Source organism: Acromyrmex echinatior, chromosome 1, assembly GCF_024713525.1.
Source record: "Acromyrmex echinatior isolate Ae372 chromosome 1, ASM2471352v2, whole genome shotgun sequence".
NCBI classification, from domain to species: Eukaryota; Metazoa; Arthropoda; class Insecta; order Hymenoptera; family Formicidae; genus Acromyrmex; species Acromyrmex echinatior.
This window is the reverse complement of record NC_141852.1, coordinates 13,358,217-13,375,597: the sequence shown is the minus strand read 5'-3', so window position 1 is coordinate 13,375,597 and position 17,381 is coordinate 13,358,217. Positions and strand designations below refer to the sequence as shown.

The window sequence follows — 17,381 nt, the reverse complement described above, 5'->3', positions numbered from 1 at the left end:
ACACGAGCGATCGTTGCGGACGCCTTTGATCGGCCATGCGACGTTTTTTTAATCGTGTTAAACGTTCCGTCGTTACCCTCAATCATCCAACGACGAGCTCCCGCTCGTCAAGTCTCTTTCCTCCATCCCCGTCTGTCCTATGTCGGTTACGGGCGCGGATTCGACCTTCTCGATTCATTCCCCTCCCCCTCCCCCTCTTCTCTCTTTCTCTCTCTTCTTTCCGTGAGAGACGCGCGACATCCGTTGTTTAATTAAAATCAGATCAAAATGACGTCTTCCGGTGAGCGCGAAGCCCATGCAACGCGACGGCTTTCAATTAATTCAATGTCGGTCCCGCTGCACGATACGCAAAACGATAACGACATGCCGCGCCGACATCCCATGAACGTTGCGAAAGAATTTACGAAGATAGCAGGACCAACCCTCCTCTCTTTCGAGCAACGAATCGCATCAGCTATGTATGTATACACCTCTTGGTGACATTACTTTATTTAAAATAAACTCTTTCTCTGCCGCGCATATAAAATACCTTTGGTTTAATAATATGGTTTCCAAAATTTACGCTTTGCGATTCATATTCAGACCTCGCGCACGATAAAAAAAAGGGAGTGGTAGGTGTAATGCGCTTTCCATTGTTTACCGAATAATTTTCAGGCGGGGAACGTTTCGGTTCGAAACAGCTTTTTATCATTGCAAAGTATTGCAGATATTGGCGATATTGCGAAACAGTATTCGTGATTGTTTATTGTTCCGCATGTGCCATGTTTATGTATCGATATGTATGCGTACGTATTAAATTAATACGCAAGTATTAAGCTACGTCTATCGATTAGATAACTATATCGTTCTTTGCCTTACATAATGCAGATACTCGAGACGAGCACACAAGAATTGTTTGCGTGCGATATTGCGACGATGTGCAGGAAATTTACATTAACGTCTTTTAGTTCGTCTCGTGTATATACGGCGTGTGCGATCGCATAACGCGATATTATCAATCGAAGCGCGCTCAAACAATATGTGACGATTGCAATTTTATTATCGGCGGCGCGCTTTCATGCTGGTATGTCAATATTAATAAAGAAAAAAAAGAATAAATAGAAAATTACTATGTTCGTGTGTCAATATTAATAAAAAATATTTATCAAATAATTCGAATACGGACGCGTGCAAAAAGGCGACGAGTGGAAAATATGAAATTTCCTCTATATTCCGAAATTACTCCAATTGTACCAATTATTTCGCTTTATCGGCGCAGATATCGTAATTCGTTATGATTCTATTAGAGAGCCTCTAATCAGAGCTTGATCATAGGAGCATATTATGTTGTAAAATTCTACGAGTGAGAAAAGATATCATTTCCTTGCTTTTAAAGTAATACAATTTTTTAAAAATCAAGTTTTTCAGAAAAAGGGACAAATTATTTTTCAACTTGACAAAAAATTGATCACTCAAATAATATCAGCAAAAAATATTTGATTCTTAACATGATCCAATATAATTTTTATCGTTTTTGTTTCAATCACTCCTTCGAATTGTAACAATTTTAACGACTTTTTAAAAACACGCTTTTTGAATTGTAATTTTAACGACTTTTTATAAAGTTAAATTAGTTTATTTGTGACGATTGATAGAGTAATGTTTACTTACAGAAAATTATTGATAAATCAAATAATAGCAAAAAATATATTCTTTTTTAAAACCATTTTTTTGTTGTGATTTTTACGATTTTTATGAAGTTAAATTAATTTACTTTTAATAATTGATAGGATAATGTTTAACTCATTTATAGTAATAACTAGAAAATTCTGTTTTTTGAATTATACTTTTAAAATAAGGGCGAATAAAATATGTGCTATTTCATCCTAACACAAATTGACAAAAAATGTCGGAATCAAGAGTGGCCCTCTTATGGCTCTGATTAAATCGTTTTTAGATTCTCACAATCTGCAAGAGAAAAAGGGAAAAAAGTATTCTCGCGCCGGTGATCGTGACATCTGAGATTTATCTTTTCGGGCATCATTCGGATGCGAGAGACAAAAATCGCACTGTTTAACTTCCGGGATGAGAACTGGTTGGGTCGTCGCGTCACTTAGTATGCATCTTTGTCTCCCGGCATTACTCGCGGCTATCTCTTAAATCCTGTACGCAGTTACGGCGCTGGGACATCTCGAATACGAAATCGACGAGATTGCGCACACTATGGGGTGCCTCCTGCCTCTCCCCGTCATCTCATCCACGTTGCACGGTCCGATAATCAGAAATCGGCAGGGGAGCTGATTACTCGCGGAGGGTGAGAAGCGAATCCCTAGGGCGTGTGCCACACGATCAACGTAGCGTCGATTGCTCCAATTCGCAATGGAATGTTTTGCGGATCGAACGCGGGTAATTCACCAGACACGTTTCTCCCACAACTCGTTCAAGTAACGGCCGAAGTTGGAAAGTTAAAGTCGCGATATTGGATTATGAGGTATCGACAGCAGAGGATGAGTGACGGTTTCTTTACATCCGCACATCTAAACGCAAAGATTATAAGGGCAACAGCACACGATAGATGTCAACTGTTATGTATTTATGGAAAACAATTAAACCTGATTTACTCCGGAATTTCTTTAACTGTTAGGTATTCGTAAGTTTAATATACTTTAAATTTATGTATTTTTGCTTAAAGTTAATGTGAACAATTCATGTTCATCGAACGATTATTTTTTTCATACTAGAGGTTATAATTCAAGGAGAGATTATGTACACAAAATTATGTAACTTATATCCATTTTTGCCAATATTGTTTAATATTAATATTGGTAGTTTTTCATCTTTTTTAGGAATTAAAAAAGATGAAGAATAAGTTAAAGTTACTCTACATTGATAGAAATTAATCATACAAACACATAAGATTACGTAACTTAAAATTATGTAAGCTTGTAGAAAACATTTGTTACAATAATTTTCCACAATATAGTTGAAGCAGAAATTTGGATTTATTGGGCTTACCGATTAGGTTAAAATTATATTGTATTTATGTGCGCGATTATATACACTGCCGTGAAATTTCCATAAACACAACAGTCGGTTGATACTTTATCTATTGTGAGTTGCTGCTTTAAGTAACTTCAATCCTTGCTCTGCGTTAAAACTGAACACGGTCTTTATACTTATTACTTGAGCTAAATGAGGCAACACTATAAGAATAATTCTGGATGTTCTATCATAGAAGTATTTTTGTAAAGTGAGATATTTTTTTTTTAAGTGATCATAAATCTGATTATGTTGAAAGCGCGAAGTCTATATTGTGATTTTAATGACAGACTCCGATATTTATTTTGTACTTCTCGTCTCTCTCGATTATTTGTTACATTAATATATTTAATTACATACAATATAAACTCTGCGTAAGGAAAGCTTTTGGATATATCGTTTAAATATCAACCTTTCATTCTTTCAAAATAAGTAGCCATCTTTTGAACTTTAGAAGCAGCCTCCTACTATATTCAGATATTAAATGCCAAGTATAAAGTGCCTTATTTGCATTTCTATTTTCTGGTGCAAGAAAGATATAAAATAATGTGATAAAAATTCCAGGCTATTTATCAATATCCCGCTGTTTCCTTCGAACCATCTTATCCGCTGCATTTCAACTCAGAAAATAAGTACACGTACACATACACACACACACACACACACACACTTACACGAACACACGCGCGCGCGCGCTACACTTAGATTGTAACCCGAAAGATTTATCCTTCGACCACACCGAACAAGACGTTCACTCGAAAAAGGAAGCACTCACCCTTGCTGGATATTGCTGCCGCACCGATGAATTGTATTGCCAGGACAGCACCAACCAGAAGAAACTTTCCAGAACCACCCCGTTTCGCCGCGACCGATCCGCACTTGACACCGGACGAATCCTTCGACGCTCGGCGATCGCCGATTCTCACCCTGCTCATCCGAGGGTTGTACCGACGTGATCTTCTGTCGCGATCATCGCCGATGCCGCCTGATCGAAATATCGCCGTGCTCATCATGATTATAACTGATCGCTGTTTAAAATCCTCGATCAGGTTGCTCCGATCGAGAGAAAGAAATGTCACTGTGCACTATCTCGTAGATCCCCTCCGCGTAATCCTTCAATCACTCAGAGACCAAGGGTTTGAGCGGCAGAACAATCTGACACAATCACACAATCCGGACGGAACAGACACAGGACCGCACCACGGGGAGCATGAATGCTTCCGTTGTCACAATTGGTGCCTCTGCGAGCTGTCCCAGCGCTGCAGGGCGCACGAGAATGAACCAGTCACCCCCTCCGGTTAACACTATCTCGACGAACGGCCGACAGGTCGGCCGCTGTCAAAACAAAACTCCGGAACGTCACTTGCAACTATCGTGAGTGGCGCTACACCTGGCGCGCCTTCGCGAGCCCGCTCGGTTCCACCTGGAACTAACCGCGCCGGGCGTCTCCGGAGGGCAGGTCCTCCCCCATAACGGCGACAGGTCTCTCGTCGTGCCCTGGTCGAATGGGGCGCTACGCGCGGTAAGGCCAGAAGAAAGGGGGAGACGAAAGAAAAGAAAAAAATAGGCCGAAGAGACGCCTGAAAACCAGCCCTTTTCAATTCAGTCTTGGTCAGTTCTCGATTTCGAAAGATTTCGAAAAGCGCTCTCCCGATTTTGCGATTTCGGCGAAACACGACTGCACGCGGATACTGTTTTCTTCCGTGATAGAGAAGAGAGGGGGAGAATCAACGCCAAAGAGAGGGAGGGGGAGGGAGAGAGGAAAGTAACTTGCGCGCGGGTGGGCGGGTCCCACCGTGAATCCTCGAGAGGGTTGATGAGGCTGCGCGGGGGCGGTCGGGTAACGGCTCTGGAAAACGAGAGAAAGAGAGAGAGAGACAGATATTCGATGGATAAACAGAGAGAGAACGATAAAGAGATAGAAGAGAGATTGCGAATATACACTGAATTTTCGTGGTCGGAGCCGCGTGTTAAAAACCCCCAACGCAACGTGCTGCCGCGTCGAGACGCCCGGCGCTACTGAGGCGAAGGAGAGCCCGTTCGTTGCTGCCGCTACGCGAAGCCGGGAAGGGATGAGAGAACGCGGGGGTGCGGAGGGATGATGGCAGCGCGGCGCGCCTCGGATATTCTCGCTTCTCTCCGACTCTCCTCTCTCTCTCTCTCTCTCTCTCTCTCTTCTCTCCTGAACACCTCCTCCGCTCGTTTTTCCGCGCTCTCCCCATTGTTTTATATATCGAATTTTATATTTCCTGGCTTGATCTTATTTTATTCCGCGTGAAATTATTTAGATTGCTCCACACGCAGGCCGTATGAACTGGCACTTTCGTGTTTCTCCTCACGCATTTCTCGTTCACTCGCAATTCTGTTTAATTTGCATGCTTGCTATATTCCTTTCTCACTTGTCGTTCTTGAGGAATTTGATCCCACGATAGTTGGCGGATTCTTTCTCCCTTTCGCTCTTTTCATCTCATTCTCATTTACCATGTCGGACGTAGATCGAAACAGGAAGCGCAACGCGATGCTATTTAAAAAAAAACTTCTCGACCGTGGCGTACAAATGCATTTGGTGGAAAAGAATTTGATTAAACGCGACGGATTGCTTTATGCATTCCGTGACCGAAGCTGAATAAATTTTCGTTAGAATGCACGGCATTTGAACGCATCCCCATGCGTGCGGACAAACCGCAACTGTTTTGCATATTATTATTTTACCTCTCTTCCACCCCTGCCTTTCCTCCTCCCAGTTGCATGGAATCTGATAGAGAACGAACGGGACGACGTTTCGCAAAAGCGAAATTAATGCACAGCGACAATGTTGCCCGCACAGAAAATCGTCCAATAATTTGCGGACCGCTGACAACGATAGTTGCACTCGATGCCGCCTATCGTGATTGACAGTCCTTCTTCCTCTTTGGACCTCCCCCACCCCCTCTCCTCATCTCCCTCGCTGCATGTAACAATGTCGATAATTAATCGTCGACGTGAGCGTTAATTAAACACATGACAGATACAGAAAGCGGGAAATGAGACCAAGTTGGCGCGATTCGTGACGAATTCAATAGCGGTTGTTAGCTACTCGAGAGAGCGCGCGACGTCGACGCACTTCCGTAATTTTTCCGTAATTATTCGTAACGATGTCGCACCGGCGAAAAAGCGTTGTGGGGGACAGTAATCAGGGAGCGATCGAAATCGGATTATCGGCATCCGATCAATCGACAATCACGTCCGGCTACGGTCGCTCGCGCCATGTATACATTGCGCATTGCGCGTGTTGACATGAATCCGACGGATAGCAGATAGATAGCTAATTTCGCTCCGTGATTCGCGTCTCGAGCTCGAGCATGAATAAACAATGTCCGACTGCGCGATGATAATGAATTAAACGACCCGCAATAAGTCACATTAATTTCGCGTGAGTAACGTTGATGAGTACTACATTCCATTTATAAATACACTGAATATTTCTTAAAGGGATATTCTCGCTTTTAGTACCATTTTCTAACCATTTTTAGGAAATGTTTTAAATATAACAGCCATAAATTTGAAATTTGTAGAAAACATTCAAATATCAAAGAATAAATGTGACAAATTTCAAATTTATGGCTGTTATATTAAAAAAAAAAAATTCTTAAAAAAAGGTAAAATGTACTAAAGCGTACTAAAAGCAAGAATATCTCTCTAAAACGTATTTGCTGTTCTATTAGTATTAATTTTATCTTAAATGCCGATGTATGTATCTATTTTAGCTTGCCTGTGATACGTGACATATTTTTTTACATTTACAGTACAGTTGAAAAATTTATATTAAATTTTTTATCCTAAATAAAATTTGTGTCTCATATAGTCCACTTACAAAAATTTGTGTTAATTTAACAAAAGTTTAATATATTAGAAAGTAACACAAGAATTGACGTAAAAAATTAATACAAAAAAATGTAACCCTTTGACAAAAATTGCAAACAAATTGTGGAAGCATAGTTCTTCAATAAAAATTAACACTTACAATTATATTAATAGCATCTATAATTTATGTAAATTAATTATATTCCTTTTTTATTTACTTATCTTAAAATTTATGTTTTAAAACTATGTTATTTTGATGTCATTTGTTTATCCACAGTGTTATCTTAGCACCACAGAATTTAACACAAAGTATTCAAATAACACAATTACATTATGTCAACACTCGAATATCTCAAAAACAAAAAAATTTTAACGAGTCCAAATTTTGACAAAAATACAAAATTTGTTTATTGTGTATAATTACTACTGTTTAAAGATATTTTATTATATAAAACGTCTGTCGTTGAGAAATGTCATACATGCACTTTTAAATGGAAAGGATGGTTTATTATTATACGGCGTTATGTATATATCAATTCTAGATTTATTACTAGGTAAACGACAGGTACTCTAATAACGCACCTGAGGGAGAAAACGTCAGACGGAAATGACTCTCAGGTCGTTTGTTTCCGTTTCAAATATTAAAGCGTCCAATTAGTCCGATGGTAACGCGAACTTGGGAAACCGCCGTGTACTCGGCCAGTGCATTAAGCTTTGTCCGCGTACTACAAACACTGCGGTCGCGAGAGTGCAGAACCAAAGAACAAAACGAGCGACGGTGTATACTGGGTGCATCAGAAATATTCCGCATAGTTTTCTCCTTCTCCCCTCTAAAAAAAAAAAGAACTATAGACGCTACAAGCGGAACTGAAAAAATAACCGCTATTCTATATTGTCACAAGCATCAACTGTTTTTGTTTTGTCAAGCGATTAAAAACTAAAAGCCTTTGTGAAACAAGTGTTACGAATGAAAATAAGTGATAAAATCTTATTCTTTAATTAAAAGCAGATTTAAAAAAAAATCTTCCTTTATAGAATCTAGTTGAATCCTTCACAACTGATGATGGGATTTATTGGACCCTCTCAGTTACAGTTTTTATGTTATATACTCAAATTTTTGAATTTTTTTGATTATTAAAATAAACTTAATATTAACATGTACACATTCTTTTTTAAACGAGTTGTATCACTTTGCTTTTTTGATATTAATTAGTACTTTTTAGTCAATATAACACGGGTCTCACAGAGCGTCAGTAACTGCCATATATCACAGATTTTGATGTCAACTTTTAGAGAGTTTAAATATATATTTGTTGAAATATTTAAAAACATCTCTGAAGAGCTGTATGTGACGTCTAATCGAAAGAAATGTGTCAAAAGGTATGACGCACGATAGCGAATTTATGAGGAAAAACTGCGAGTTTTGGAACACTCTGCATCACAGGATGTATACGGGACGACATCCGATCTCACGGAAAATCAAAACTCGGGGTCGCGTACGCTTTGCCAGAGCTTAATGCGCGTCGCCCGTTTCCGCCACGCTACTTGGAAACGCTAATTCTCGTCGTCGTGCACCCGTCGTAGAGAGAAACACAGAACTACGATGGTCTCCGAAGAGAATAGAAAAGAGGAATGAAATATTATACGAAACCGCGGTCGTGGATTGGAATGGACGATGAATTTCGTGGACGGAAAAACGAGCAGCTACCTCCATCTGGTTACGTCACTCGATAAACGCAACATTCTTTGTAACGAATTTTTCTGAATAATTTTCTGAATAGCGAAATACTTTCGAATAAATTATATCGTCGTATTATATTTGTACGTACAAAATGGAATATGGTCTTAATGACATTTAGTAAGACATCCATCACAAATTGTACACTGATTGTGAGAGGAAAGTTTTTGATATTTATGATTATAATTACATGATACTATATATAATTATGGCATACTCTCTCTATAAAATCATCGTCACTGAAGCCACACTTCATAATTTCATTATTCATAATTATTACTATTACAGATAATGTTAGAAATAATATTAATATTTATAATTGTATACAAAAATATATATAGTTAGCATCGGAAATGATTATATATAAATAGTTATTACTATAAAAATGCTTGCAATTACTATAGTTTATAATGTTTTGAATTACTGGTAGTTGCAATAATTTTTATGATAATATATAATAACTATATTTATAGTCATTTTTTGTACGAACTGTACATTTCTTACAGCAGTAATAATCATAATTATAGTACTATGTAATTATAGTCACAAATATAATAAATTGTTCTCTCAGTGTAGGGAATTTCAAATTCAAATTCTAGGATGACATTTTTCACAATAAATTCTCTTTAGTGTTTTAAAGATGCTTATTAGCATCGGTATTATTAAAATTGCTTGTCAATTTAATTTGTGACATTACTCCAACTTTAGTTTAGGACTGTGTTTTAAGATTGATAAACAATCGACTTGCAGTTTTCTTGAACTAGAAAATGTATAAGATACACACAAAAATATTATTAAGCACCATGACGCAAGCTTTGATGAAATATGATCTTCTTCGCTTATTTGTGTTTATAAAATATTAATTTCCGTATTGTATGTTTTCGTAAAACATGTAATAATTATATATACATAAATTAATATTTTATACAACTATATACTTTGTACAAACTCAGTCACCTATTTCTACTTGTTTATTTATGTGTGTCTGAACTTTATTCACCTGATTCTACTGCCCACTGCGAAAGAGAAAGTTTCTAAGTGGAGCATCAATTTCGTCTGAGAAAATCTGTAATTAAATATAAATAAAGACGAATCTCGGGCACTCTATATAATATATCAGACGCGAAAAAGTTAGGCTTTTCTTGGAGTTTTGATCTATTAAAATATTAGTGACTTTCTGAAGGTCGGAAAAATCGAAAGATGGACGACAACAAATCTGATATCTCTTTTTATTTCCTTGTTTTATTTAAATATCGCTTAAAAATATTATGTAAAAATAAAAGTTTTCCGGTGAAAGTGAAGGAAAATGGAACGAGAATTCTTTCGTACGATGTGTGAACTCGGCACGCGAGACGCGTCGTCGCGATGTAGCAAAAGTTTGCGAATTACACGTTGCTGCCAGATTCGCGTAGACGTAATCAACCACCGAGGCGAGAAAAACGCGCGATGTAACTTCACAAGAGGGACGACGATCGATCCTGAATAACTTAAGGATCTCCGAGGAATCCTCCACATCGCACCGATAGGGAATAGCACGAGCAATAGCCTCTGTCAAAGTTTTGTCCTGCAACTTCAAAAGACTTCCAACACCAATCGAGCGTCGCAAAGTGAGCTTCGCGAGCGCTACTTTCTCACGTTTATCGTCGAAAGAATATTGCCCTTTTTTTTGCTCTCGCTCGAATTTTTTTTAGCGATACACTCAGGGCGATAATCTTACAAGTCCACGACTTTTGACTCGAAATCTGCTTCACGATCGTCGAGGAAGATCACCATTAGGCTTATTACGTTCGCATGTCTCACGTTAATTATGGGAATCACACATTTAATCGTCCGCTTATTTTATCGTTAATTTAATCACTTAATACAATCGTACACGCACACATGTTCATCCATTGGCCAATGTGGTGTGTAAATCGCTGAAAATTTGTAAATACCACGTTCAATTACGTGCATCAATTATTTCCTAATCAAATGGCCGCGTAAATAATATATATACAAATAATAACACAGGTACAATTTTAATGCGGATTAAATCGCGTCAGTAACGGCCGGAAATAACTGGTCGGCGATATTATTTTGATAGAGACATTCATTAATGATGCCGCTAATGAAAAGGTAATTAGTAACTATTTGTGTGTGCGCGCGCGATCTACAATGTGGCGGAAAATGAATAGCCGTGGGAATTTTTATGTATTCCAATTTTTATATATTTTATATTTAATTCCAACATATTCTGTTAATTCACTAATAGCCAATTACGCGTCATGCTATGAAAGATGGAATATACGATTTTAGACTGATTCAATATATGTCGCGCAGTGAGATTTTTTTATACGAATAATATATATATATATAATATTGGCATATTAAATATGTAACTGTTGAGACAAAATATGCTGCCGCATTGATTAACGATTATGTGACATGGTACAATAAACAATGCATGCAACTGTGTTTCTTTTGAAGGCGAATTATGAATAGATGATAAAAGAGTAGTGAAGAAAAGAGAGAAAATCCTCTTTTTTCGTTGTAAATTTCGCGAAGATTGAGAATTTGTATAAATCGAATAGGTCACGCAAGAAATAACGGATTTCTTGCCGTGATCCAAACGCAAATTTATAGCAACTCTTCAAAAGCGTATGGCTTCCGCCTTCAAAAGCGCATATCGCTATGCATCTCACGGAACGGTGGGGAGAGTATTCGTGAGCCTTTCCATGTCGACTTTGTGTCAGGAAAACGGCTTCGAGCAATACGAAAAAGTTTCACGGCATCGATTTGTATATTTATATATTTTCTGATTAATTTGCAAATGGAAAATGACATTCCTTTTAATATTACAATGGAAAATCTGTGAAAATTATAAATTGCGAATTTCATGCGTTTTATCATTAAAGCTACATAAATTTTATTTGATTGTCGCCATACAATTTTAGAGGAAATTATAATGCATTTCTTATGTATTATAGAAAACTTGTATTAAAAACATATTATACGTCTCCCAAACGATTCAAATTTTTGTATTAAGACAAATGAATATGTTAGAAAATAACACAAACATTATGTAAAAATTAATATAGAAAAATGTAACACTTTTATGCAATTTGGAAATTGTGGAAACATATTTCTTCAGTAAAATTAACATTAGTACGTGTTATTAGTATATGTGTATCAGTAATATGTTAAGTTCATTTATTTTTTGTTCATATATTTTTTAATTTATATTTTTAAACTACATTATAATGATATGTGTTCATTTACTCATAAATTGTGTTACGTTAATACTACAAAATGTTAAATATCAATTTAACGCTTAAATATATTTAAATAACATAATCACATCATTATATTAATCATATCATTGTTCGGATACCTAAAAAATTCAACATAAAATTAACAAGGATCGATTTTAATACAAGTACAAAATAAATATTTTACCGTATAGTTTAAAATTGACAAAAGTTAAAAATACCAGTCAAATTGAATCAATAATTAAAGCAATTATTAGAAAAATATCATAATCCATAAATATTTTAAAATGCAATCTAAGTTCAGCGACTAAGGTGTATATGTATGTACAAATAAACAATTAGAATTTTATATACGACAGCTAGATTCAATTATTGCGAAAACATTGCCGCGCAGTCATCGATAAATTCATTACATTATTTATTTTTCTGAGGAAGAAGTTTAAGAGATAGAAATCGACATTTCTATGAAACGAATCCAGCAGGCGCGAGGACTGACGGCCAGCAAACTGCGATCTCTTTCGCAGACATACTGCCGCGCGGTTGTTTTAGTCAGATCGAATTGGATATATTTTTACTACGTGCGAATTCGTCGTGACGCACATTCACATGGGACGGAACGAGATTGCTTCAATATTTAATGGTAGCAAATTCTTCAAGAATCGTGTGCCTGTCTGTATGCGCATCTCGCGCTTGCCTCAATTTTTTATATTATATTGACAGAATCGATCGTTTTGATACTCCATTTTCGCTGCCGAAAGACGAGTTCGCAACTTGTTTAATTAATAGAACGTAATTAGCAAGTGAGGCTTTTTCGATCGTCCTTCGGACGCTCATATTGAGTTGCATTATGGCTGCGTAATGGCAATTGTAATAAAGTCTCCGATCAATTAGATCGTAATTAGCAGTTTAAAATTAATAATTGAATAACTAGTTCATAATTGGCACCGTAATAATTGATTTGCTTGTTAAAGTAAGATCTATTTTAACTTTTGCGTGTCATTTTTACAGAATATCGACAATTTTGAACTGGTTACAATTAATAAACAAGCGAATAAACCATATTTGATGAAAGGGTGCCTAATAATATTTTTGTGTTAATTTTTATAATTTTCAATTCAAGAAAACTACGCGCAGATAATATTAGGTTGCAAATTTTTAATAATTTTTAATGCAAAAGAAGTAAACGTCTTTTTTAAACACACATTTTGAGATGCTGTGTTTTTGAATCTGCCGCCAGAAAAATTTTATTGGAATAATACTATATATATTATAATTATATATAAATTATTAAAATAATACTTTTTTTATATAATCGATATAGCATTTTTGATACAGCATTTCTTTTCGAATAATTTATCAGGATTTGATGATAATTATTAAGAATGTTCAGGGATATTGGAACGAAAACAGGCAATTACAACTGGGTCAGTATTCATAGTCGGTTCTTATTTCAAGATAGTCTTAAGACGCTAATGCAGCTCTTTGATTGGTTCATACATCTCAAGGCTGAACTTAAGACGATCTTGAATATATAAGAACTGAATACCTTGGACTCAAATACGTTCTAACACGATACGAGTAAAACATCATTTGAAAAAACAAAAATTAAATGCTCATTATTTTTTGTTTTTTAAGTTTTTAATAAAACAAAAAATATTGAGCATTTAATATTGGAAAAAATATTTTTTCTTGTATCTATCTAAAAGTGGATCTAGTGGAAATATTTCGATGTCAGATTTGGACTCAGAATCGAAAATTATTCTAGAAATAGTTTTCATGTACTTTTGTACAAAACCTTGTAAATTAATATTATTTGTCTTAAAATATAATATTAAATTGAAGCAGAAATATGTAATATCACAAATTAAATTGACAAACAATTTAATATTAAATACTGATAAGCATCCTCGAAATAGTAAATTTATTGCGGAAAATATCATCTTAGTCGGAAAAATTCAAATCTGAATCTTCCTTATTTCGGAATGAAAATTCCGTTAGAATTTTGAATTCAATATATGCCTTTTTATACCAGATAATAAAAAAATTTAAATAAATAATTCAAGTTACATTGTTACACGAAACGAAAGAAAAAATTATTTTTTCTGCGCGGATATACATCGGGTTAAGTAAACTTATCTTTCACGATGCTGCTATCAGACCTCGTCGTTCCACACGAAGAATCTCGTACTGAGTTTCTGTAGACTTTTCGTAGACGGACGAAGTTCGCCCGCCAAATTTCACCAAACGGCGAAAGTCGTGCAAAGTCCATTGCGAATTTGGCGCGGCAGATGCTTACTGCAAGTATCACACAAAACCCAACGCGGGTACGTCTTCTCTCTCCTCTCTTCCTCTTTGAAGATACTTTCGTCATTCGCTGACCTGCAAGGAGCCAGCTGTCGCACCGAAGTTCAACAAGACAAATGGCTATTAAGAGAAAGTTCGCTCATCTTCAGATAACGCAACAACATCGAACTGTAGGAAAATTAAAATTTTTCGAATGAACATTGATAAACTTTTTTCCATTGCCATTGCGAATAATAATAGATTGCGAGTAATATTTGCTCCGTCAACTACATGCAATATTGTAAAATCTAATCTCAGAAATTTGAATATCATCATTAATATCAAAAACATATTGCCATAGTCATAAGTACAAAGCACTTCCACAAATTATCATAAACGTTTCTAAAGAAAAATCTAAAGAAAAATAAGTTAAAATTATTTTATTGAAAAACAATATTTATTTTTACAACAATTATAATATTATAATAGTTTTCCTTTAACTGTTATTACAGCTCTTTCCAAGAAAATGCAATAAGTTGAGAATTTTATAGTTATGGACAAGACTGTACATACATAGCAAATTTTCAAATAGCATTAATTTTAAGAATTTATAATGATAATCTTATTTTTATTCAGCTAACATCTAATAGAAGAAATTCAATATTTGTTTATAAATATAGAATATTTTAACTAATGTTAATTTTAAATTTGCTTGGTAAAAATTTTGGAAAATTTGTACACTAATTTTGATAGCTCTATAAATTATTTTATACTCATATATATGTTTTAATTCTTTAATAGTTATTAAGGTCATTACTAAAAAATACAAAGCTAATACAAAGCTTCTGAAAAAAATTGACTCAGTTTCATTTTAAGTGAATGAGCTTAAACGAGTACTTCTTGTGCAAAACAAGGTCTAATTTCGCTGGCATCGCGTTTCGCAGATAATACGAGTGGACGTCGTGCCGCGGAGAGCTTGGAAATGTCAAAGAGATTTTAGTCTCATCGGAGTCTACGCTATGAAAAAAGCTATCCTGCGTTGCCGGATATCGCATAATAAATCTTCTTTAAAGCGCCGGGCATTTTTCTTATCTATTGGGACGTAATCGTAGACTTCTACGATATATGTCAGATAAAAAGTTCTTACATATTTTACGCGATTAAAAATCTTTTAAATATACATATACATATAAACTGTATTCTCTAATGTATACATCTAATATTGAAAATCCATAGTTCACATTATTATATATTGGGAAATTTATATTAAATTTAATACACTTTATATATCTCAAACGGGCTTCTCAAATTTCTGTTTTTTAAAATTTAATACAAGATGAATGTATTCGGAAATAACACATGTTAAAATTAATACAATAAATATATAATAGTTTGACACAATTGGGAAACATATTGTAGAAGATACTTTTCAATAAAAATCGACATTTATGATTATGTTACTAATATTTATAACTTATATTAAATTAACGTACATTCATTTTTTATTCATTTGTCTTAAAACTTATGTTTTAAAACTATATTATTTTCATGTATTACTTGTTTATTCATAAATAGTGTCACTTTAACACAACGTTAAATATCAATTTCACACAAAATACTTAAATAACATAATCACTTATATTATATTAAATTAACACTCGTAGTTAAGAGTTCAACATAAAAATTTTAACAAGAGAACGATTTTAACGCAAGTACCAAATGTTCTTTACTGTTAAGTTCTATCTATAGATTTCCAGTACTGACAGTGATATAAACATAGAATAGTTCAGCAAGTTCTTATAATATATCCTCGATAAAAAATATGACATTTAATATCGTTTTTTAAATAAATCGAAATTTCCTTCATCGCAAAGATTTCTTTGTTAATCAAATTGGAAGTAGTACCGCACATTATTGATTTAATTCTCTAGACGCGCTTCAGAGAGCTCCAAGCTAATTATTCCAGAGTGCAAACATAAGTAGCTCAGTAATAGATGAGCGTTTAAATGCGTTTGCAGTAGTCCGTTTCGTTTCTGCTACCATTCCGGCCTTATTAGAATAAAAGCGCCGCATCGCGCAAGAGCGGAGGGTGCACGGGAAATTAAGTGGCGCGAGCCGTAACTGGTTCCGGGCTGAAAGTGCTTTCACGTGTCTCCCGGCGATCTTCGAAGGTGAGCTTATTTACGACACCGTGGCGACGGGCTACGGGGCATGCCGGGCACGGTCCCGTAATTTCGTATACGACCGAGAATGACCGCCGCAACCGTAAATAAACGACGACGAGACAAGGGTCTCTCTCGTGTGCGAGAGGAGAAAAAAATAAGGGCCCGCTGTGCGCACTTAACAAAAGTTACCGCCCACGTTTCGTCCTACCGCACGTGTCCCTTTAACGATAGATCGCGCGTGATCCTCCTCCGCCTAGTTCAAATAAATTAACGCTGTTTACCAAGCGTGAAAAGGATCGGCGTAAAGCGCCGTTTTAGTGAAGTCTGATACGGTTTTTATATTGTTAGCATAGACATATCAAACAAAGCGGTGGGCAACTATTGAATCGATAAAATTAAACATACAAAGTAATGAAACTATGTATATCATACATAGGGTAAAAGCATTAGATGTGGATCGGGCACTAGTTCCGGATCACTTTTTATATTTAAATAATTATAGTATTTTCCATAATAGTACATATACAAGATTCTTTAGCATTTGTTTTATCTCTTTTGAATGCCAATTGAATTTAATTTATTATAGGGGCAGAGCTACACATTTTATTGATGTCATTAACTAATTAAATGTGCGAGGTTAATTAATGTATGTATCTTTAAAAATTCATTCAAAGTGTAATATTATAAGAATTGGCTTATGACTTTTATAATAGCACTACATTAAGATAAGAAAATAAAGCACTAGATTTCATGGAAAAAAATCAATATTATGCTTATTATGTTTATTTAATCACTATGTTATAACGATACTTTTATTGCGTAAATTTATTATAAAAATTTTTCAAAATTTTTCAAAATTTTAAAAACTTCAAACTTTTACTTATCAAATCTTACAAATGATTCTGAAAAGATTTATTTGTTTTAAGTATAAGTCGAAATAGAATATAAAATAGTACACATGTTTACAGAGTGCGTCAGCTAATCCGGACAAAATTAAAATTGAATTTTCCGTTACATATGACTTTAACAGTAGATGACTGTTGGCACTCGGGTAAGTTTGATTTTAGATGTTTGTATGAAATTTAT

General features: G+C 35.3%; 1 protein-coding gene and 1 long non-coding RNA gene across 2 annotated transcripts in view; one reads left to right on the top strand and one right to left on the bottom strand.

The window, feature by feature from the left end:
- Positions 1–5,019, bottom strand: part of LOC105146913 (uncharacterized) — a 318,339-nt gene extending 313,320 nt beyond the window's left edge. Inside the window, exons 1-2 of the mRNA XM_087403528.1 lie at positions 4,961–5,019; positions 3,794–4,867 (exon numbers count right to left, since the gene is read on the bottom strand). Of these exons, the coding sequence (XP_087259654.1) occupies positions 3,794–4,031 (238 nt within the window). The 5' untranslated portion in view covers positions 4,032–4,867; positions 4,961–5,019. The remainder of the gene's footprint in view (positions 1–3,793; positions 4,868–4,960) is intronic.
- Positions 1–17,381, top strand: part of LOC147910986 (uncharacterized) — a 486,594-nt gene that overhangs the window by 400,722 nt on the left and 68,491 nt on the right. The window lies entirely within an intron of this gene.